We start from the raw sequence: 25,001 nt of genomic DNA on the forward strand, positions 1-25,001 counted from the left end.
CGTCAGTCTATGTTCCTTCCTCCGAATTCCTCCCGATAGTAGACATAGCCTGCCCCGCATCGCCTACCATTCCCCTTCTTACCGCTATCCTTGTCGAATACCTTATTGGCAAACTTGATGCCAATGTCGGACCTGGCTGCGATGGTCTTCCAAACCTCTTTTTGCTCAAAACTGGTAAGTCCATCTCCCTTCCCCTATCTCTTATTTTCAACAAACGCCTTGAAGAGAATCATTTTCCCAGCTTGTGGAAAGAGGCTCTCATTATCTCCATTCACAAAAGTGGCGATCGTTTGCTTGCCGAGAATAACCGTCCCATTTCTCTCCTCTCCTCCTGTTCCAAAATCCTGGAAAGAGATGTCAGTGACTGGTTGTCCGCCCACTTTGGACAACAAATAGTGAAAGAGCAACGCGGCTTCGTTAAATGTAGTCCACCCGCTTGACTTTGCCAACTTTGTCGCCAAATGTCTAAATTCACGGCATGAAGTGCATACCATTTACACTGACTTCGGGAAAGCCTTCGACACTGTAAATCACAAGATACTTCTATCCAAACTCTCGTCCCTAAACGTTCCCATACCACTTGTTTTATGGCTTGCCTCTTACCTTTCCAATCGATCCTGCCGCGTCTCTTTTGACGGCTGTACTTCTCGCTCCTTCTCCCCCTCTTCTGGCGTCCCACAGGGGTCTATTCTGGGTCCTTTGCTATTTTTATTTTTTATTAACGACCTTCCTCCCCTCCTTACTTGTCCCTGTTTGCGCTATGCAGACGACCTTAAGCTGTTTTCCGCTATGTCGTCGCCTATGGATTGTGTTTCTCTTCAGAATAACCTGGACATTCTGGTTCGTTGGTGCTCGACCAATGGTTTAGCGCTAAACGTCAGAAAGTGCCACTCTATGTGCTACTCCCTAAAATCCTCACCCACTTCTTTCTCCTACTCGCTTGGCGGACATTCCTTATCCTGCTTAAATTCCACTCAAGACCTCGGAGTCACTTTCGACAATAAACTCCGCTTTGACACCCATTGTCTCGATGTCATCAATCGAGCAGCAAAATTGTCAGGCTTTATTCTTCGCTTCTTCTCTGACTTTGACTCCATCCAACCCTCCTTAGTTTTCTTCAATTCCCTCGTGAGGAATACCCTCGAGTATTGCTCCGTGATCTGGTCACCCTCCCGTAACTGTGATTGTTTTGCCCTTGAAAATGTGCAACATAAATTCACCCGTTCCCTTTTCTTTAAGAAAAGCTTCCTTCGTGTGGATTACCCCTCCCGCCGCATCGCCTTGAAACCGTTTCCGATTCCATAGAAGGCGTCTGACTAGTTCGTCCGCTGCCTCGTTGCCTTCCAACCCAGCATGGCCTGGAACCTAAAGAATCCAGACCTTGTTGGACCCTTCTGTCGAATCGGAAACGGTTTCATGGCGATGACTCTAAGAAAAGAAGAGGAGCGGTTGACGGAACTATACTAGGCGGGCCTACCAGGGATGGAGCAGTCCAGGGTGCTTATTGGGGGATACGTTTATTACGGAGATGAAGACAAATTTAGCGTTATACTCAAAGTTTTTTGGGGACCATAGTATGTAGAATTTGAAACTTTTCTATGTTAATAGGTAAATGATTTCTGACCATATTTAGAGCTATATGCTCTCACTGTCGCCACTGGCATCACATCTCTTAGCTTTTGGCTTTGTCAAAGCATCATCTTATTGATGAACTAAGGATGCTATTCAAGCATAACTACAAATTAGGGGGTGTAAATTGCTTTGACTTGAAGACTGTCAATATTCCTGCCAATTAGTAGCTTTGGTCTTTACGTTCGAAACCTCGAAGGGAGAATTAACATTACCACATTTCACCACATGATTACCATTTCCAAAAGATAATCATAATAAACCCTGGGCATACCTTCAAGCCTACATAATGCAAATTTGCGTAACTCTCTTCTCCAGTGATAATTACACCCGCAGGCAACGAGTACAAACGTATGTGAACCATGAACAAATGTTTAATTGTAAACTTTGCAACCCTTAAACATTTTTAATGGAATTACTCTATCATTATATTGTATGTTTTTGGAAAATTCAATTATCAATATTAATTATTTTATCCGCGAGATGTACACGTGAGGGCATTGTAGTAACAATTGAAATAATAAAATTTTCAAGTGGCGTTTATGGTAATCAAATATTCATGAATTCATTGAATCCCTGTCATAACTACGCACTCATATCCATATTATCCTGCTCCCCAACCCCTGTCTGTTGGCTGACTGTCATTTATCATTAGTAGGGGTAATTATTGAATTAATAATTATGTGTAAATTGTTGGGCTTGGCTGATGAGCTCTTAATTTCCTTTGATAAATTTCTGATTCCAGTCGAGTGTCGGCTTGGCAAGGAGTCGACTTGCTTCATTTATGCGCAACCCTTTTCAAGATTTAATCATACTTGCTTAGCTGTTACCCGAGCGGGGAGTTTTATTTGTCTCTACTCTCGCAAGCATAACAAATGCTCATCCTTGCTTTCGTCGCGGCCATACCCCCATCGTCATCCCCAGCATTTCAGCCGTTTTGCTGACTAAACAAATTACGGAAGCATTACCTTCCGCACGAGTTTGCTGCTTCTTTTTTGGATACTTTATTAAAAGTTTCCCAGTGGCGAACTGAAAAGCTTGCCTTTCGTCCTGTCCTCATGCCCACTTGATTGTCCTGCGTCCTACACCCGCTTGCTGCGGCCAGGATTCAGGATTCAGACTGCATATAATTTTGAGGCTTTGCAACGGTACTAAGTAATTAGATGCAATTTAAATGGAATACGCGCGGAAGCTTTAAAACGTTCCGCGTATTCTGAAGTGCTCCGAAAGGACCAAGAAAACGAAGATAAAAGAGGGAGGGGAGGGAGAATGTAAATTTACTTTGTGGTATGGTAATTGCATAAAAAGTTTAAAGTGGAAATAATTATTGTGATGGTCCCAGCTCGGGGCTGGATTTATAACCTTGAGTGGATTTTGATTCCGTTTCTGCTTTGATGTTGCCGCAAAGAAATAAAGTTAATTTAATGCTTTTGCAACCGAATGGGGGTCAAGTGAGAAATATTTGATCAGCTTTACGAGTTTATTGTTTTTCCTTTGGGGTAGTAGGTCGTTGATTTAAATGTCAAGCCGCAATAGAGTGTCCTTCTTGATCTCATTGGGTTTTGAGACTTAATTGGGACAATTTGAGCTTTTGTTTCCTGGCCAATTCACATTTCTTAATAAAAGTTTGCGTTGACAATGATCCCAGAAATCTAGTCCAATATGCAATTGGTCGACCTTTTGTTTTAGGGAGTAGGGTAGGTGAATGCGTTTACGCACAGAGTGTTGGACTCCCGCAACAGCACGCTGGCGGACTACCAACTAAACACCTCCCTGTCATCAGAGAATTAGCCTGGAACCGTTTGACACATTACTTCGGACTAGCCCTCCCCCTCTCCCGGCTTTGGGAGCCTTCGAGTCAGGGAATTCCTTTCACCAACGGGAGGGGAGGGGAGGAAGGGAGTTGTTGCTAGTTCAGGGAACCCCTTGCCGTCTGATCTCTCTGCCGGTCGAGTTCAATCTTCTTCGTAGTAAGAAGAGCCCGAACATAATGCGCAATATGATTCCAGCTGCCAGCGCACTTCAGCATCTCTCTGACAATGTTGTCTGGAGAGAGCTCCCCTGTGTCTGCATAAAGCTGCTGGCGGAGGCCGTCCCACCTCTCGCAAGAGAAAAAGGTGTGTTCAGCGTCATCCGCCACTCTATTGCAGAACACACAACCAGGAGATCGCGCCTTCCCAATCCTGTGCAGGTAAGACTGAAAACCTCCATGCCCACTTAGAAGTTGGGTAAGGAAGTAATCAATCTCACCGTGCTTTCTGTTCAACCATGGGTCTAATTTGTCGATGAGCCGCCCAGTCCACTTCCCCTTGGCTCATTTTGCCAAGAAAGTTGCCACTCGCGGGGTGCTTTGACGTTCTTCACGGGCAACCACTTCTCTTAAGTTTTCGCCCTTACGGCGACAGATAGCTTTGCGCTCCTTGGCAGGGAGGGCAATGGAGATCACTCCCGCAATCACCATCACAGCCGGTTCGGAGACGGTGCGATAAGCAGACGCCACTCGCAAAGCTCCCCGCCTCTGCACTTGAGCGAGTCGTTTACGATGCACCTACTTGTCAAGGGCATCAGCCATACCTCCGCACCATAGAGAAGGACGGACTGCGTTGCTCCCATGAGGAGACGTCTCCTAGTTGATATAGGCCGCCGACATTCGCCATTAGCTGACTCAAGGCCGCGACTCCTGCTGCAGCCCTGCCCGCGGCTGCTTTGATTTGCTCGAAGAAGCTCATCTTCGAGTCGAGCATTAAACCAAGGTATTTAATCGCTGGTTTTTACTCTATAGTCAACTCGCCGATCGATATGGGACGCAAGGTCGGGATTCTCCTTCTGGTCAGGATGACTACTTCGGTTTTTTCCAGCGCAAGGTTGAAACCGTGAGCAGTCTTCCATCCGCTTACCCGTCGCATCAATATGCCAAGTCTGCTTTGCGCCTCTTCAACAGTGCGTCCGATAACAAGTGCCGCAACGGCGTCTGCATAACCGACCAGGCGCGACTCTTCGGGCATATCGAGTCTCAGCAGACTATCATAAGAAGCGTTCCAGAGGTCCGGCCCTAGGATGGATCCCTGCGCTACTCCCGACATGATTTCCATTCTCTTCTGGCCCTCTAGCGTCTCATAGAGCATAGAGCGGTCTTTCAGATAATCCCTCAATATCCGCAAGAGATAGCTTGGCACGTGAAAGGAGTTCTCTAGTGTGCCTAGCATATCTGTTCATCTTACGGAATTGAAGGCATTTCTGACATCAAGCGTTATGAGGAGCACTATCCGTCGAGATCGGCGGCTGTGTGTCCCGGCTCGATTAAACGCATCTACGACCTCCATAACAGCATCCACTGTAGATTTCCCTGTTCTAAACCCGAATTGCCTTGCGGATAAGTCCCCGGCAGCACGAATCGCTTCAGCGAATCTACCCCTGATGAGCTTCTCGAGCACTTTTCCGGCCGTGTCAAGCATACACAGCGGTCGGTATGCAGATGGGAGCTCCGGGTCTCCTTTACCCTTACCGATCAACGCGAGTCTGGCCACTTTCCAGCGATAAGGAAAAATGCCCTCCTTCAAGCACGCGTTGAACACTTCAATTAGCAATTCTGGCCGTTGGCGGAACACCAGTTTATAAACTTCCGCCGGGATGCCATCAGGACCTGGCGCCTTCCTGTTTTTCATAGTGAGGACCGCTTCTTCGAGTTCTCCCATTGTGAAAGGGGGGCAATCCACGACGCTTTCCGCGCTATTTACATCAACCCGTACAGGGTGTCTGGGGAACAATGCCCGCACAATGCGGTCCATCTGGTCGATGCTCAATATGCAAGGCTTCCGCAGAGCCCCGATTTTCCGAGTGACAAGCTTATAGCCAAGTCCCCACGAGTCATCATTCATCTCATTAACAAGATTTTGCCAGCCGCGAGCTTTGCTTTTATTTATAGCGCTGCGGAGTCTCCTTTTTGCTGATCTATATTGGGCCGATGTTCACCCTCGCGACATTTCACACGCAGGGGGAACGTCGTGTTGGTGCTCGCCGGCAAGTAGCGTCAAACACCTCGAACGCAATGTACTGATGATCACTTGCCGAGAAGTCTTCTAGGACTCGCCACCCGTCCACCGATGATGCCAGAGATTCCGTCGCAAAAGTGATGTCAGGAATGCTTTCTTCACAACCTTGACGCCGAAACGTTGGCGTGGATCCGGTGTTTAAAACTGCGAGCCCGGTTCTCGCCACCATTTCCAAAACCCGTTTCCCTCTGGAGTCTGGCTGAGGCATGCCTCATTCAAGAGCCCTGGCAATAAAATCACCGCCAACCAGGATTCGTCCCTCCGTGCTCGAAACTACGTCCCCCAGAGCATCAAGCCGGCGCCGAAAGTCCGGCATCGTCTCATTCGGCGTCAGGTAAACGCTAAAAAACGTTATCCCTAAACACCGGATCCGGACAAACTCGTTCCCCCGGCCTTCGGCAAGAACACGAAGTCGAACGTTGCCCCGAACCCAGATGGCAGCGGTGCCCGATAAGTCGAAATACCATGAGGACGTGTCCTTGTTTCGGTATTGCTCGCTAATTAGCACTAGATCAGCAGTGTTAGCAACTGGTGAGCGGTTGCACTCCGGTGCATTTTAATTTGCAAAATGCGGATCATGGCGTTCGCACCCTAGCCCTCTCCAATTCCGCCCTTAAGATCGGACACCGTCCCGAGCCCCCAGTGTGTGCGACGCTTTCACCAGACGCGCCACGATCCCTGCAAAGAACACAACTCTCGCTTTCCTTGCAAGTCTTCGTTTGATGACCCACTCGGCCGCATCTCCGGCATGCTGTCCTCCTGTCCGGACCCTTGCAAGCTGCTGACGTATGTCAATAGTCGAGACACCTGTAGCACTTGGTACATACCACCCATCCGATTTTGATTCTCCCGCTGTTAAGGAGTTTCCTCGTATATTGCTCGGGGACATCCACCACGGCAAGTTTTTGCCCTCGAGCATTTACAGAGGTAATACCTACCCGGGCATTGGTTACCTCTGTACATTCACGCTTTAGCGTCTCCTCTACTTCGAACTTTTCTGTGAGGCAGTCAAGATCCCGTATTTCTAGAGAGCACATGGGTTCTAGGCTGGGAACAAGAACCTTCTCCCCCAATAGCCCCTTGACCGCTTCGCAGAACGTGCTCTTGTTGGTCGTCTTTGGGCCCAGTTCGACGAGAACTCCATCACTCCTCGTTTTTCGTATCGAAGACACCTCTGCTCCGTTCTCCTCGGGTTTCATCTTGTAGCGGATTTCACTAAGGACTTCCGCAAATGTTTTGCCTTCCGTCGGCTTAATGAACAGAGCCGACGGTCTAGTCCTTCTTCGTTTCCTCGTTTTTTCCGCTACTGGCTTTTGGTTGGCAGCCTCCTTGTTTTTGGACAGACGTGTCTCTGTCGACGGAGTCCGTTGTTTCTTTTTCCCCTTTTTTGCCTTTTTTGGGGTCTTGGAGACTACTTCGATAAAGAGTCCTTCAGGCAAGTCGTCCTCTTTCCGCTTTTTCCCCAGTTCACTTTGTAGAGGGCTATCTGCGGTCCGTTTGACGCAAGCACCATTCTCAGCGGGGTGTGCGACTGTTTCTGCTCTACAATCGTCTTCCGCTGCTCTCCACTTTTGTCTATAAGAGGAAATGCGGTCCAATAGTTCCTCCAGTTCCATCAGCCCGTTTTTGGCGCCTTTGCTAACGTTCCTCTGAAGGAACGTTGCCAACCGCATACGTTTCACCACTGCTGCGCACTTTCTGATGAGCCTTTCCTCTTCGGCTCTAGCGAGGACGGTCGAATGCACTTCCACTCGATTTGTGTCCAAATCCATCTGCTCAGGACTAGCGTTTCTCACTGAGCTTACTTCCAGAGCAGGGGCACTGCACGGTCAGTCGCGCCACTTGATGAGGCTTCCTCTTTATTTGGGCGCCCCGGTGTCTCATCGGGTATGTCAGCCCTCGTTGCCTCTTTCACTGATCGCTGCGGTGAACGACGCATTTTGTGCTCCGCCCAAACGCACTCAGCTCTTCCTCCTTGTCTGTTGTTTCGTCGTTTTTAAAGGTTTTGTGTGAAACAAAACCTTATTAGAATCGTCTGTCTGTCCGTCTGTCTGTCTGTCTGTCTGTCTGTCACAGCCGATTTATTCGGAAACGGCTGGACCGATTGTTACGAAAATTGGTAGGAGTATGTGATCTGCTGTTCCCTTTACATGCAGCAACTGACACCACTTTATGTTAAGTTTAAGGGGGGGCTCCCCATACATGTGAATGGAGGGTGCAAATTTTTTTTTCACAGAATGTAGCCATGTGGGGTATCAAATGAAAGGTCTCAATTAGTACTTTTTGAAACTGGTTCCATATTTGATACTGGGTGAAACATAGGGGAATGAGGGCTCAAAATATGACCCCCGAAAAGTGTAACAGGTCTGGTTCTCAGAACCTATCCAACCGGAAAATCTGAAAAAAATCACAGTGATGCATCTCTACGAAATCTAGGCCTCAAAATATATCCGGTTCCGATATCTGCACAAATAAAGTTAATAATAGTATATTTCCACATTTCAATACGACAACCAAATGAGTTCTTATGAATTGGGTCGCAAAGAAATATTTTGTTTTAGTTTTTTTGGTTAATTGTCAACCAGACATGTGTGTATGAAGGTATATAATATATGCGTGCTAATGAATTTTGCGGGTAGTGCCTAATTCAAATAGATATAAGAAGTAAATGGGAAATATGGGTACGATCAGTTTATACACGTGCATATATGTGTACGGTATTCGGAAATAGGCAGTTTGTTTGTTTAGAGTGAGCGTAATATTTATGGCTCTAATATGTACGTATGTCTCGTAGTTTGGAAAAATATGAAGGATTATGTTGGATTTGTAGCTATATAGGGGTAGAAAAATGTGCGTTGAAATTTCTTACATAAGATGAACATAAAACCTTTATACCCGAAGCGCGAGCTTCCGGTATTCCGACTTGTTTAATATTTCGCTGGGCACTGAAAACTTTTCGAGCAGTCATAAAGTTTTCTTTTAAGTTTGAAAAAATATTTGCACAATTTCCAAATGTGTGGTCACATGAACTTTCTTATAATGAAATGGTGATCTGCACCGGTGTCAGCTGACAGGAAATGTCATATTTGGAATTTCAAATATGGCGGCTATTAATATATTTCACTTCTTGTAAACCTTTTAGAACATGTTTGGTATTTGGCAAATGGCCCAGCATTTTCCAGTCTCTTCACCCACTTTTTGCCGAAGACAAGAATCCTAACTAACTACTTCCCAATTTGCTTCCAATTTTTATCAGCATTTAATACCCCTCTTGGCCATTTTCTGAATTACCTTAGAAAATTCATTAGAATTTTCCACCATTCAGCATCACTTTATCTTCGGCGTACCCTAGCCAAAAAAAAGCATCCCTTAAAAAACTGCTCTCAGAATATTAATCTTTATGGGAAAATTCATTTATTCGCTTTATGCTTTTGTTAGCGAACTCATGATGGTGAATTATTACAACTGATAGGACGACGACATAGTAAAATTTGGCATTTATTACACTACATGACATTTATTTATTACTTTCACCGGTACTGGGTTGGGGCGAGACACTATGGCTATTGCTGGGTAGTGTAGAGTCAAGCGGAATATTTATGGTATATGCATACGCTTTTAATCCTTGTCCAAGTTGACTAAGTAAATTATGTTAAATTAAGCAGATTCTGTGCGATAGTCTAGGGGATATCGCTACTTTTTTATGGGGGGTAAATTGATCGAAATTATGTTGATGTTTGAATGTATTAGTGCAAGTGGGAAAATTGTTTACGATGCAAAATGATATAAAATTTGGTTCCTTTTTATATTTTCTCCCTCCATATAGTTGAGTCTGCCACCCCCTGGATGGTGAACCGGATCAATTGGGGCGCGGAAAACGCGGACAAAGAACCGAAGTCGAATGTCAAAATCACGCTTCTTCACTAGTTTCCCAGAGGATTTTCTTTACTGGACTTCCTTGTCACCGCGCAAGGTATATAAGCTCTTAAGTTCCCGGTGTAAAATCGCCCGTAGAAGTTCTCGTAAAGCTTCCTTCCTAGTTTTAGTTAGTGGAGTTAGTGGAGAAAGCCCCAGCTCCAAATACTCAGGCCTTTTGTTAGGCCCATTATACTATATCCGGGGATCGCTTATCCAATGGTCTCCCGCCTACAGCGTTTGCAGGCTTTTACGAATCTGAGAACATTCTCCTCTATCTGTGGAGTATAGTGCGTGGATTCCTCATTGAAGAAAACTTTACCGAGGTATCTTCGTCTGAGCTCTAGCGGCCTCCAAAGTAGAATTGGCAGTGGATGGCCGGACGCTGGACGCTGGCTCTGGTCTACCATTGTGCATTCTTACCCTTGGCAAGCCAATCTGATGGCTTCCTTATTACCAGCGATCTTTGGGAGACCTGGCACTCACATCAGGCATTTTTCATTCTATTGGCCAACTTCCACCAGCAGCTGGTGGCAACTCCACATCGACTGGCTTCATATAGCGTTGCTGTTTACTGCTGATAACGCTGTCTCACAGTCAGAACAGATTGGAATGGTGCGACCCCGCCATTTTTGTAGCAAACATTTTTCTGTCGCCAATGAAACGGGATATATCTCCGCCTGGAATACGGCGCGATTTTTACGAGAGGTCGGGCCAGTTCATTAATCGAGTTTCCGGAAAACACCCCTGCGCTCGATCCGTCTTCTATGACTAAAATGGATTTCATTGTGGATGTATACATCCAATCTGCCATAGGTCTTACCTATGGAAGTTCTACAGCCCTAGAACAATCTGCAGGATATATTGTCCCTGGATATTTAGGAGAAGTTTAATTAGGAGAAGTTTCTTGATAAATTGTTTGGATTGGCGTCATCATACAAGACCTATTCATCGGTCTCGATAGTCTTGGCTGCAAACGCAGACTTACGCGTTGCTGGCCGAGCCCTTTTTGCAGCCTTTTTGGTCCAAGAGTTATGATCGTCTGAATACCGCTGCCGCCTTGATTTCCCCTCAGCTGTAAGTGTCCCGAACGATCATCGGAGGTTGTTTTCTGCACGATTACAGGTACTTAACCTGTGAGCTATACTTTAGTCTCAGCAGGGAGAATACACTGGAGCTTCTGACAGCAATGGCTTCGGGTCGTTTGTTAAGGACTGGGTATCAATTGGATTGGTTCTAGACTCAGATTCTCCATCGATGAGCTCAAGGTTGAGTCGTCATGATCGAAATGTAATTTTGGCTTTGGTTTTGTTTTAGGTTCTAGGTTTTGAAGTTTGTCATAGCTGGCTGCCATGGCCTCTGTTTCATCGGGGAAAGTAAGGTGATCTCGGCAGAAACCCTTTTGCTGAGACAATACTAGTTGAAACACCACTTGTCACTGGGTACTTAGAGTTCACCGTTCACCGTTCACCTGTGATCATGCAACTCTCGCTACGGTAGTCACACCTTGTAATAATTGTAATATTGTCACGGGATGTTGTACTGGGTCCTAAACAGTATATTATAATTATAGTATACCTATACCTATAAAGTATAGTATGTTGTTTGAGCCTATAACCAACAGGAACTTTATTATGTTCTCTACCTCCAAGTGTTTCAACCTAGTATCTGCTAGTAAGTATTCTCTCAGGTGCGTCAACCTACTTTCGAAGTGCTGCTCATTGTCCTAGATTATGTGTGGAGATTTCATCACTCTCCTCACGGAGCTTCCCCATGTGGTAGTTGAGCTTTTCAGCGATCAGTGAGTATTTTTACTGTGATCCGCAGGCTGTTTTTGGTGAGGTTTTAACCATCTTTCGAGGACTTCGGTTTCGTATCTCCTCGTGGACACGCTGGACTGTTCCATTTCCGGTTTGCCCAGTACAGTTCCCTCAACGGTTTCTCTTCCTTTTTCAATGTCCTAGCCATGAATTGAATTCCGATTCCTGGTCGCTGCTCACATCTTGGCCAGCTCGTCCAGTGTCTCATTTCTTTTTAGCCCAATGTGGCGTGGAACTCAGGATATTCTATTTCGACACCGCTTACCTGTGGATGGGCCGTATTCTCATTCAGGTTGTCAGCTCCAGTCTGTTCTAGTGAGATTCCTTATTTTTCTAACTATGTTTCTGTTTGAAATTGAGGGTGCCTGAGTCCCCTATCCACTTGATGGTGGACCGGACCCCTGAATATAGTTCGCACCTATGATGTGTTTCCGAATTAATAAATGGGAGCGAACTGCATTCGCTAATCGCTTCGGTCACGCTGTTCCCAGAGCAGACGCAGAAAAAGCGTCTTATGAGTTGTCTCTTCCCGAAATCGCAGTCGTCTGCACAAATTTGTCTATGTACTTGCCAATCACTATCTATGTCGAATCTGATTATTCTGTGATCCGACATAGAAGGCCAATCCGATACCTTCCAATTCTTGACTAATCCGATTAACAGAGTGCTTCCTAAAATTATGTTTTATGTCCCTTTTTTGGTACTATGCCCTACATTACAGGATGAAGAATAAATTCTAGAAGGTATTCAACTTCTTCAAGACCTCGTGTCCCAGCTTCTCCAGACCTCGTGGTGGACTTTGGAATCGCAGCCGAGAAGAAGTGATAGCGCCTTCAATTCGGAGAACTTATTTCCTTATTTCCGGTAATTTCGGGAAAATATCGTGATGCCACGCCTGCCTGTCGAGTTCTTTCCCCGGCTTCCCGTGAGACTTGGACAGTCAGCAGCAGTTAGAGACTTTCAAAGACATATATAGTATAAGTTCCTTTTGAGAATGATGCAAGTTCTTGGTTTTTTTTGTTTGTTAGAGTTGATTACACACTGGCGAGTGCTAGACGAGGTCTCACTGTCAGATCACCGATATCTAGAATTCAATCTGACTATTGCGGGCGAACAGTCTGCAGTACAAAGACGGAACCCTAGGAAAACGGATTGGGCAAAGTTCAATGAACTTCTTGGCAATAAAGTACAGTTCCCTAGGCGACTAAGGACTCCTTTGGTGCTGGAAGATGAATTGAAAACTCTGAACTACACACTTTTAGAGTGTTATGAAGAGGCTTGTCCTATTTCCCGAGGCCAAAGCGGTAAAACAGTTCCTTGGTGGAACCGAGAACTGCAAAAACTCAGGGAATCAACCAGGCGACTTCTAAATCGTGCTTGCAAAAGTAACAAGAACGAAGACTGGTTAAATTTCAGGAACTCACAACGTGAATATAAGAGGCTCGTGAGGTGCTCGAAACGAGACTCCTTTAGAGCGTACTGTGAGGAACTGGAAGGCGAAAGGGAGACTTCAAGGCTGTGCAGAGTCCTCAAAAGGGATGAGTCGGCCAAGTTGGATTCTCTTAGAAAACCCGACGGTACTTTCACGAACTCCAGACTGGACTCAGTACAGACCCTCCTGGAAGTACACCACCCGGGGAAACGGGTGAGAGAAGTGGTAGGGGGAGAGTTGACGGTTCTTGCAACCCCTTCAACACGCAAGTGTTGCAAGAGGAACTGGAACACTGCGAAAGCGGTTGTTACCCTTGAAAAGGTGAGAGCTGCGATACTGTCCTTTGAACATTTCAAAGCACCTGGCATGGATGGCATCTATCCGGCAATGCTAAAGGAAGGTATGGAGCATTTAGAGCGACCTCTAACAAATATTTTTCGAGGATGTCTTGCTCTGGGCTACGTGCCTTCTTCTTGGCAACAGGTTAAAGTAGTTTTCATACCGAAACCTGGGAAAGATGACTATTCTAATCCAAAGAACTTCAGACAGATCAGCTTGACTTCATTCTTGCTGAAAGGTTTGGAGAGACTGGTGGAGCGTCACATTCGTGGAAAGGCACTTAGGTCACACCCACTTAGTGAAAACCAACATGCTTACCAACGTGGAAAGTCCTGTGAGTCTGCTCTTCATTCTTTGGTCACAAAGATAGAGGATGCAACTTTGAATGGTGAGTACGCGATGGGGGTGTTTGTGGACATTGAAGGGGCTTTTGACTGTGCGCCTTTTCAAAAACTTTGTGATGCCGCCAGAGCGCATGGTGTTGATGATGCTTTAATTAAGTGGATCCATGCTATGCTAACGCAAAGATTGCTGTGCGCTGAGGTAGGGGTCGATCGCTACCTGACTACGGAGGCAACGAAGGGCTGCCCCCAAGGAGGTGTGCTTTCGCCGCTTCTGTGGAGTATGCTGATCGACTCACTGCTATGTGAACTGCAAAATTTGCCAATACACGCTCAAGCTTATGCTGATGACGTGGCTGTACTTGCTGTTGATCGGGATCTTGGAACGGTGTGTAGGAATATACAGCGTGCCGTTGATTTGATAGACAGCTGGTGCCTTAGACATGGTTTGTCAGTTAATCCTAATAAAACCACAATGGTTTTATTCACAAAAAGGAGAAAACTGGATGGACTTTGCCTCCCTGAGATGAGGGGTACTACCCTTCAACTCTCCGAAGAAGTGAAATACCTGGGGGTTACTCTAGATAAAAAACTTCTTTGGAACAAACATGTAGAGGTAAAGATGAAACGAGCTCTCACAGCTTATGGGCTGTGCAGACGGACCTTTGCCTCGACATGGGGACTCAGACCTCATGTGGTAATGTGGATATACGTTGCCATCATTAGGCCGATGTTCGTATATGCATCCGTAGTGTGGTGGGTTAAAGTGAGACAAAAAGGTTTTTACCGTAAACTAGCTGCACTGCAAAGAACTGTTTGTCTGGGTATCACTGGTGCCATGAGCACGACATCCGGCGCAGCTCTGAATGCACTACTCAATTTGCAGCCCCTGGATATATTTATTCAAAGCACTGCAATGAGAGCAGCTCATAGGCTAATTCGATTAGATCTATGGGAAAACAACGGATGTGGGGGGCACAGAGCATTGGAAGAGTTACTGGGAGGACTGAATCCAGTTTTTACAATGCCTTCCGATTCTCGTGTCCCCATACATCTGTTTGGTAGAAGATATGTAGTTACCCTGAAGCGTAGAGAGGACTGGGAAGACCCAGAGGAATGCGTGGAGGGATATACGGAAGTCTTCTACATTGATGGCTCAAAAACAGAAGAGGGTTCTGGAGCCGGAGTCTACCTCTCGAATAAAAACGAGAAGTGGGCTTTTCCTTTGGGACAATTTGCAACGGTTTTTCAAGCCGAAGTTTATGCGATCCTAAGGGTGGCAAACTGGGTGATTGACGAGCGGTTGAAGGGCAGGCGCATCGCAATCTGCAGTGACAGTCAAGCTGCACTGAGGGCATTGAGCAGTCCTTTGATCACCTCGAAAATCGTTCAGGAATGCAGAAACCGTTTGAATTCTATGTCTAGATTCAATACGGTGGAACTACTCTGGGTACCTGGTCACTGTGGCATAGAAGGAAATGAAATCTCGGACGCTTTAGCGAAAGAGGGGTCAATCTCCCCTATGCCGGGACCGGAGCCAGCAATTGGGGTATCAGTAGCATTGGCTAAATCTGTTTTCAAAAACTGAGAACAAGTTTCCCATAATGACAGGTGGCAGAGCCTTAATGCTGCTCGACACACCAAACTTTTCCTGCCAGAACCCAACATACGTACCGCAAAGTTTATCCTGTCGAAAAGCAGGAGGACTTGCAGGTGTATTGTGGGCATTCTGACAGGCCATAATTCACTAGCTGGGCATATGTTCAGAATAGGAATTACCGAAGATGATACGTGTCCCTCCTGTAATGAGGAAGCGGAATCCACGGAGCATTTCCTATGTGAATGCCCCGCCTATGGACGCATCAGGCATCAAATCTTTGGTGCCGATGTTCTCCAATTACGACGGGTAGCATCACATCCACTAACGGAAATCCTACGATACGTTAACGAATCCGGAATATTCCGTTAGACGGGGGACGCGAGTACAATGGGCCAACACGGCCTGAGTGCTCAGAAGCTGTAGCTTCTCCCCACCACACACACACACTCTTGGTTTTTCAGGAATCCCAGATTATCTGCATACTTCCTTACAGACCGTGAACTTATCCCTGGTACATCCAGGGTCGTTGATCCAACACTATTTCAATGTTATTATTGAAACTTGCTCTTGCAATTTGTGAAAATGCAGCTTTTGCGTGGTGGAAGTTTACCTGGACTATTTAAGTGCTAGCCATCAGCTCCGTTAGTTCTTGGAGCTCTCTCCAATGTCAGAGTATTAGCCTCTCCCGGCATGACATTTTCTTTCGTTTCGCTGTCTGACTTGAACCCGAGAATGTATAATTCTAGGTTATCCAGCTTCTCTTATTGTCCAGCTCTACCTTTTCAATCTTTCCCGTTTTCCCTCGAGATTCCATCCGCTGTGTCTTCCGAAGTATCCTTTCTTTGTTTTTCCCTATCGACGTGTACAGGTATACCAAATCTGTAGTTAATGAGGTTGTTATGACATCTAATTGCCTCCAGGGATCGGTCGTCTACCTCGATCCTGAGGAGTTTGTCTTTGTCCTCCTCCCTACTTCCAAAAGCTCACCATAGCCTTGCATGGAGATGCATGTTTTGAGTGATGAGAAGGCGTAGAAATTTCCCCGTCTTAATTGCTGCGGCTTTGGGAAAGTAGACCGTCACCACGTGTGTCCCTGGTATATCATTTCCACCACTTGTCGACAGTTTCGTTGCCTTTCATCCTGGCAGTTTAGGGACTATAGTCCTAAGCCAGTTCGCCGTGACCCCCGTCGCGCAGTCTACTAGTATAAGAGCTGGTGGAAAACGTAAGCTCCTTGCTCCCTCCCTCTTCATAAGGAATAGGTCCTCAATTATTTCCTGCTACTCACGAGTGAGTATTTGCTCTGGAAATACTTTCGGCAGTATTTTTAGATTTCCCCTTTCTTGCGTTCGGATTTAGATTTCTTGGGAGAATTACCTACTTACAACCTGATTTCAGCTGCTTCTCGATTTCTAGGTTCTGATACAGAAGGCTTAGGTCTGTCCTGGGCTTTCTTAAGGGCCTTTTCTGATGGTAACTCCTTCATTAACATTCACCAAGAGCCGCAAGATTCCGCTGTTTGGTATTCTTTCTCGTGTCAATTTGCGTAAAGCCACGGATTCCTATCAAGGATCCTGAAGAACCATAAGACGTATACGGACCGATTCGGAGGAAATCCAGGCTTATCTTGGGAAAGTTAAGCGGACATCTCCTGGTCCAAATGTAGTTTCCACTAAAATTTTGCGTTCAATTCTGATGACAATGCTACTCGTCTTCTTTAATGGAATGCTTCTCATGAAATGAGTTCCTCCGGTACTGGGTCGTTGTTCGAGATGAGGCGTGCCTTAAGCTGTGTTTCTGATGTCTTGAACGTGTCTATATAGCGGGGATATGCAAAGGCGGCAATATGGGCCTGTGGAAATCAAGTCATTCAGTAAGTGATGGAATTTTCGGAAGCTGGATTCCTCATGGCGAAAATGCCATCTACTTATATAGTTGCTATGCCCGCTATGCTATGGCGCAATTCGAAGAAATGCTAGCTATGCTAGTCCCGGTTCCCAATGGCGAAACTCCAAAATCAATGCAGCTAATTTTAACGCGTTGGCTTTGGAATAGGGTAGGGGCCGTATTTTGCTTGTAGTTTTCGCGGAGTTAGTCTTGTTGCTTGTGAATACCGAAAATGTATCTAATGTTTTTGGAACAGGCTTAGGCTCAATACTCGATCTGACATATGTGAGTACCACACAGGCACTATATTCATAGCGACCACCAGCCAATTTTTCTCTTGATCGAAAATAGGCCAGGCGGTAAGTTGGGAATCAGGGCTGGTCCGTGAAAAAGTTAGAAGAAGATGCAGTCATAGATATGCTATTGAGAGGCCGCAATCTTGGTGGTGCGGCTTCAAAAAACATAGCACAGATGACGATATTGCTATGCTGCCATGCCGAGACGATGAATCTTCGCTAAAAGACGGTAAAGATATTAGTAGAACGAAGAAATCGCGGGGCTACATGCTTCCGAATAAGAAGATTTGGAGAAAAACGAGAAGTATATTCAAACTTTCGAGGCATACCTAACCAGGCTATATGCACCAAGCGTGGGGAAAACCTTGGAACTTTGGACGGAGACAGACTAAAATCCCTGAAATACAGCGTAAACGATTGTTATGAAGAATATGAGGGGAGAACACTACAACTGTCCTGACAGTATCTTTTGTTCGATGTGCGCTCTTCCCCCGTATAATGAGGAGCATAAAACAAAATAACAAAACAATGGGCGCCTCCACCATATCTGCGGAACCTGCGGAGAAATGCAGATTTGACGGATCATTGGTGACAACAAAGCTTTCGTTTTGGATTGGTTCCCAATAGGTTCCTTACACTCGCTTTTGAGACCAGACTCAAGTGGTTTGTCAGTGCATGTAAGGCTTGTATGGTAGATGGAGTTTCCGCTTGGTGGAAGAGCCAAACACTAGTTTTATTACCCAAGTCCAACGATCGACGCGGTAGATGGGGTTTTGGAGTTGGCTTGGGGCACGGTGTTGTCTTAAAATGCTGTGCTACTTTTGCACGTCAAGAATTCAGTGAAGGTGGATAAAAGGTTCGCTGGCTTAAACGGGTGTTCTTAGTTAGTCTCGAAATTTACTTGACACTTGGGTACGATTCGAATGCGAGACCTGTCACGGTAGGAGTACCTTGTTATTCCCGTTCCAAACGAGTCCTTGATAATTGGTTTCATAGCTGATTTTTCCGTGGTTGTCATCGCAAAGCAACCTGAAGATGTTGAAATGTTCGCTAATGGAACCATTAGCGCCATAAAAGCATGGCTGGAGATGGTTCAGCTTGACTTTGCGGATCAAAAGAAGGAAGCGGTCCTGATTACCAACGGTAGAAAAAGGAGTGCGATTAGTATTCGTGTTGGTGGCCAAACCCTGGGGGTGGTGATTGACGCGAAGATCAATTTCAAGGGACACGTGTACTATGCCTGTGAAAAAGTGCCAAATGTCAGCTTATCGTGAGCAGCTTGTGGCCGGAGTGGTTTGCTCTACATTATTGCACCCGGCATCGGTCTGGGAAAGAGTACTGGTGCGTGAGAGCAATGAGAGTAGGGTAAACAACACATACCCCTTGGTAGCGTTGAGGGTTTGCAGCACCTTCTGTACAATCTCAGGCGGAGGCACGTACGAGAAAAGGAGAGTGAATCTACTCGAAAAGAATACAGCATGCCGAAGGGCGACAAGGTGGGAGTTGCTGGGAGTAGCAGTGAGATGACAAGCAGAGGGGTTGTTGGACTTATACTCTGATTCCCCTTATTGAGGAATGGATTCAGGAACGGCACGACTGTGCATGGTGGTGATAGGAAATATTTGCACCAATTCAGGTTGGATGGTTTTCCCTTCTGTTCTGAATTTGGTTGCATATTAATAATTGTTGGCTCCCTACATGAGGATGGACGATTCCGTAGCCTATATAACGACGAAATCTATGAGCGGTACCATGACCGTCAGGTTGTGGATAAAATCCGGCTCAATAGGTTACGGTGGGCGGGTCATTTAATCCGTATGGATGAGGATGATCCAGTCCGGAAAGTCTATAAGGCCAATATCTAAGGTAGAAAAAGAAGACGAGGCAGACCCTGCCTAAGATGGAGCGATAGCATAGGCCAGGACGCCAGACAGTTTTTAGGGATATCGAACTGGTGGACCTCGGCGTAAAACCGAGATGTCTGGAGTTCCTTATTACGGCAGGCCTAGACCGGATATCAGTTGTTGCGCCGATGATGATGATTATGTTCTACTGTTACGATTTTACTCAGGGAAGAGGAGCCTGGAAAAAATAAGCATAAACCCGCAGACTATCATCGGAGAAGTGATTTAGGCGGAGCTAGGAAAAGCGGAGCGCGCAAGCAGGACGCGAAGAGTTGAATGCTTGGTCGCTTCAAGCGCAGTCCTCTCCCCGAAGTGATGATTTGCGTCGATTTCGTAGGGAAGGAAGATGTAGAAGTGGGGGTGGTGTTAGTTGGGGGAAACCGACACTGCTGCAACCTGGCGAGGCAGTGTCTTTCTAAGATTTCCACCTCCAGCAACAAAAAGACATTGAAACGAGACTAATCGGACGTCCAGTGGATTCGTCCAGGGCCTAGGGAAAGGTGGGACACATCTGATTAGTTGCCTGCAAATACCTCTACGGAATTTTCGTGCACCTTTCTTCTCAGGCTGAAAACTATAGATGTCGTAACCTCCGGCTAATGTTCATGGTATGATTCTCATACTTACGGTGCCACTAACAAATAAGTCGGCACATCCCTGTTGTTGAAAGAAATACGTTCTTCTGAAAGTTTCATAAACCATCTGTTACCAACTTTATAAGCTGTGACTGGAATCAATTTAAAACTCAACATTGCTACGAATTTACGATCAACATTGCAATTTTTCATCGTCCACCATTGCCATTTCCATAACCATTTAATAAGATTTATTCTAACACATATCCTTCTCAAGGATTGCATTCGCCGCACGCATTATTACACCAATTTACATACACAAATTCTTTTCCCAGCAGTCAAAGTACGCTCAACTCTGGTTCTGCTACTTAAAAAGCAGTTGGAAGCTGTTCATCCTTGGAGGATTATTGAAACTGCTCGGTGATTTATCAGCCCTGGTTGGACCATTATCGATTTACCACATTGTCGAGTACATTCAGTCACAACAACAGTATCGGAATCAGGAACGGTATGCGGAGCATAAATTGCATAAGGATATACACAAGGCGAATGGCAGCCACGTTAGTAATGGCAGCGTGTCAATAGGACACTGGGGATATGGAACTGGGGCGACTCATACAACAACGAGCATGCCGTCATCGTCGAATGATGTTGCCACTATTGCTACTACAATACAAGACGCCATTATTTACTATCCTGGATGGGGTGAATTGCTGTCAAACGGTTGGGTAATTGCCTGGCTTGTCCTTTTATCGTCGCTCGTACAAGGGGCCCTATCGCAGGCCGCCACACACATTGTAAATATGATTGGGATACGAATTAAGACGTCGCTGCAAGGACTCGTCTATCGAAAAACATTATTGCTGAGCTCGAGTTGCTTGTATAAACCGGCGGACGGGCCAGCAGCGTCAATACCGGAAGCGCCAGGACCAGGAGCACGGAAGGGCCGAAATGGTGGAGAATCGACCGAAACGGACTCATTAACACTTGCCATGAGTGCCAAGGATGTGGGAGCTATTACCAATTTAATGTCGGAGGATGCTCTAAATGTCATGACATTTTTCTGGATAGCACACTATGTTTGGAGTATTCCGTTGAAGGTAAGTCCCTCCGAGACTAGTCGTTAATCCTAAAATATACTTCGGTCGTATCCATGCCATTTGCTGTTGACTATATAAATCATTTCATTGTTTTTATACAAAAACCATTGACAACAAATGTCGGCTATTATGTGTCTTATCGCTGGAACCAATCGATAAATTGGTTAGAAAAAGGTATCATTCCAGCGGTGGAGGTGAGGATGAGATCCAGTCAAAGTGGGTACTTATTTTCGGTCCTTTCGTTTATTAAAATCCCGGACAAATCGGTGCCGTCGTATAAAGGATATGGGGTACGAAACGAACGCCATTAAAATCTGATGGCTCTTTTGATGGGCCAGTAGCTCCGGTTGAGGTCTCTAATTGCCTGGATTTTTTCCAGCATCAATTCAATGTTTTTCGGTCTTCGGCTGGTTAATTTCATTTCATTTTCTTTGTATTTTCCGAATATTTGATTAGCTGGAATTCTACCTCGTGTGCCGATCCATTAATTTTAATACCTTTCTCCTACGTTCGCCGTGAAAATTTCTCTCCGAACATTTGTTTTCGTATCGCACCCCCGACAATTTAGGACTTTAATTGCTCGCATAAACATTATTTCGGTCGTACGTAGAAATTTTTCTTGTCTCTTTTAGGTCGGCATCCTAATGTACTTGCTGTACCTTAAATTGGGGATGAGCGCCATTATTGGATCGCTCGTATGTATCCTGACAATGATTCCATTGCAATTTCTTATCGGCAAGGCCATGTCGAACAATGCAGAGCGAACGGCGGTAAGTAGCACTCGTCCTGGCAATTTATGCTTCTATGTAATATTTAGGTGGTGCTAGAGGGCACTTGCTGTAATAATTTAATGGGTTTTTGCTTTGCCTTTACAGGAATGTACGGATCAGCGCCTTAAGAAAACAAACGATATCTTTTTGGGTATAAAATTGATTAAATTGAACGCGTGGGAGAAAGTGTTCCAGGAGAAAATCACACAAACTCGTAATGAGGAGTTAAGACATTTGAATCGGGATTCCGTTTACTGGTTTTTAATGAGTGAGTATGGAATATATTTTCGATCCTTAATTTAGCCTTTCTAGAATACATGCCCTTTAGTTAGAGCCTTGAGATGGGATTGCCTGTTTAAGATTTTGTGTGAACCAAAACCTTATTAAAATCAATAAAATGTCTGTTTGTCCGTCTGTTCTTACTTTTTTTAAGGGGGTGGAAATCTTAAAAAAGACTCTGGTCCAGGCACGACAGAGTATGGGATTTTTATCGACTAAAACTTTCGCTCGAGTACAACACAGCATGTTCGAGATGGTTTGCGATCACAACCAGCGCTGTGTTGTTGGCGTCCGTCGGGTCCGAGTGCGGACTCCTGTGGGACACCCGCGGAGAGAACGTACTCCTTCATCGGAATCATACCAGAGCGTCCACTGTTGTAAGTAGCTATCGACAATAGTACCGATGTAGGTGGAAACAGAAAACGTCGTTATTGACTTCCGTATTCCAATTGGCCGAATTAAATGCATTCCTTACGTCCTGAGGCAACACTATGCAGTATTTGCTGGCAGAACACCTTCCTTCCAACGCAGGAACCATTTTGATGGCTTCAATGGTTGATTTGAAAGCTCTCGATAACCGGGGGTAGTTTATTGTAAATTACTCGTTTCAAAATGTTTCCTATAATGTCTGGAAGACATATGCGTCTATAGCAGAACTGTTCCCCTGGATGCTTACCAGCCCTAGACAGCAACACCTACTTCTGCCGCTTTCATCAGACATTTACGCTTCGAACATCTCCGCGCAAACCTCTTCAAGTCTTATTTGGTATGCCGTCCAGACCCGGGGCTTTTGCTGGGGAAATAACCCTTGGCACGTGATCTGGATTTTATAGGCGCTAGGCCACGGGTTTCTGCTCGTCTGCGAAGAGAGCTCCTTAAAACATGCCTTCTTGCTCCGTTGGATAGCGAGCTTGAGGTTTTTGCTGATTTTTTACGTTTTTTTTTACGTTTTTAAAATCATTTTTATTTTTAAGAAATAGGTAACAATAGTATATGGATTGGAAAAATGAACAATAAAAAACAATCTTTTAAAATAACAAAAATAACTTAAATCTAATGGCCACTGTGGGCTCTCAAAATTTTTGAATAACGATTTACAGACAGAGAAGAGAAACAGTAAGAAATGAAAATCTAATTTTACAATAAGTTGTCGGGAAATGGTCAAAAACCCGACAGAATTCACTTGGCCTTAGTGGCAAATAAAGAAATATAAAAAGGTAATAATAATTATTTAATCGCTTCAAAAGACACTTTTAACTTAAATTATTGTTCTTAAAACTATCATAATTATAGATTTTATATTACACATTTTTTCTTTTTTTTTAAAATAACATCCATACAAAAAAAACAAAGAATAATAACGTATGTATTTATAAGTTACAACTGGAGACAAAATCAGCACCCGTTCAATGTATACATATTTACAAAGCCCCACCAAGAAACAAATGGCAGGACTGAGCACGGCCACCGCTAACCGGCATCCCGCAGCCACCAGTACCAAGATTTCTCTTTTTCATCCCGCTTAATGTCAATTGCTTTCGCTCTGGAGTATCTCCAGTCGAATCCCGGAGCCCCAGCCAAATTCGGGGGGTATTCTATCCTTTTGTCCGTGGCCCGCCTATGTATATGATACATAACCGGATCACCGGCAGAATCAAGAATTAGACCATTCCTGTCAAGATACACGAACGCTTCGGGAGGAATGAAGCCTGTCGTGAGAGTTTTCTCGAAATACCCATCATTTGGGTAGAACGGCTGCGAAACCCAAGGGTTTTCACCATGCGAAGCAGATCGCACTATATGATTCCGAATCAATCTGACGATAACTGTATCGATTCTTGGCACAGCAGCAGCTGCATACATCACTTCATTAGTTACATAGTGCTCATAGTTTGACGAAGCAGTCCTATTAAGCCCCGTGCAAGCACGCAGACATTTCCTTTCAAAGATCCTTATTTTCTCCATTTGGCTAGCACTCAAATTAAACCAGATAGCACACCCGTAGGTAAGCACCGGTCTAACCAGAGTAAGATAGCAAATAATCTTAACCTTCCGGCTAAGATGTGGAGCATAAAAGAGTCTTCGAAGAGACATGAATGCCTTGCGCGCGACTTTAACGTGCCCCCCCCCCAGCTGCTCTTCTAGTTCGATTTCAGGTTGATCGAAGGCTGGCCAGCTTACCATTGCAACAGTAATTGGGTCTTGTTGTGAGAAATCAGCATCACGTAGGTATTGATGTTTCACATGCTTTAGCGAGGCATTGGGTGGCATGGAGAGCTCTATTCGTGGAGGTGCCTGCCTTGCCAGGCTGGTCTAGCCATGCCTCCATGAATGTTTGTTTATCCATCGTTTTTGCCAACCATTCTGGTGCTCTTTTGAATTCAGGATTTCAGCGTGTTGGTCTCCAGCCCTGTGGCTCCGTCCAAAGTTCAAAAGTGATTGTGTGGTGGTCCTGTACGTGAAGTCCCTGCTTACTTGCCAGGACATATTGCGTGCCAGCGCAGGAATGAAAAAAGTCAGATCTACAATTGAACCTGAATCCCCTCCTTTCCGACAGGCTCATGCTTCTAATAAGGACCCCCCGTGCGTTAGTCTTTTTGTTGCCCAACTCGATGAACCATGCATTAAAATCACCTGCTATTACTTTTGGACTTCGTATTCTTGCATTGAGAACAAGTTTGTCTAATAGGTCATAAAATTCAGACAATGTGTCTGACCCATGGCATATTCTACAGTTGGCGACAGCACGCCAACATTGTCGCTCCACCAGTCGAATCTTTTATGGGTCATCAGCGTTAGCGTTTCTGTAGGTTTCACTTATGATGGTAATTTCCAACGCTGATTCGTAAGTTGTCTGCGCAAGCAAATTCTGTGTGGCCCTGCAATGATTAGGGTTTATTTGTATTAACCTCATTTTTCCATTAAACTTATCGCCGTCCTTAATTACGGGCATTTACCACTTTCGGCAACATGCCAGTTATCCGATCCCTCTTTTCCTTCTCACAAAATTTGGGGTCCCAGTTGCACTTCTTGGCAGTAGAAGAAGACGAGGCAGACCCTGC

At 45.3% G+C, this 25,001-nt stretch overlaps 1 protein-coding gene across 1 annotated transcript in view; it reads left to right on the forward strand.

Moving 5' to 3' along the window:
• The window catches only part of LOC119653036 (ATP-binding cassette sub-family C member Sur), a 146,431-nt gene that overhangs the window by 45,989 nt on the left and 75,441 nt on the right, over nucleotides 1-25,001 (forward strand). Inside the window, exons 5-7 of the mRNA XM_038057487.1 lie at nucleotides 20,129-20,890; nucleotides 21,523-21,660; nucleotides 21,766-21,928. Coding sequence (XP_037913415.1) covers nucleotides 20,129-20,890; nucleotides 21,523-21,660; nucleotides 21,766-21,928 — 1,063 coding nt within the window. The remainder of the gene's footprint in view (nucleotides 1-20,128; nucleotides 20,891-21,522; nucleotides 21,661-21,765; nucleotides 21,929-25,001) is intronic.

This window comes from Hermetia illucens, chromosome 3 (assembly GCF_905115235.1).
Source record: "Hermetia illucens chromosome 3, iHerIll2.2.curated.20191125, whole genome shotgun sequence".
Lineage (NCBI taxonomy): Eukaryota > Metazoa > Arthropoda > Insecta > Diptera > Stratiomyidae > Hermetia > Hermetia illucens.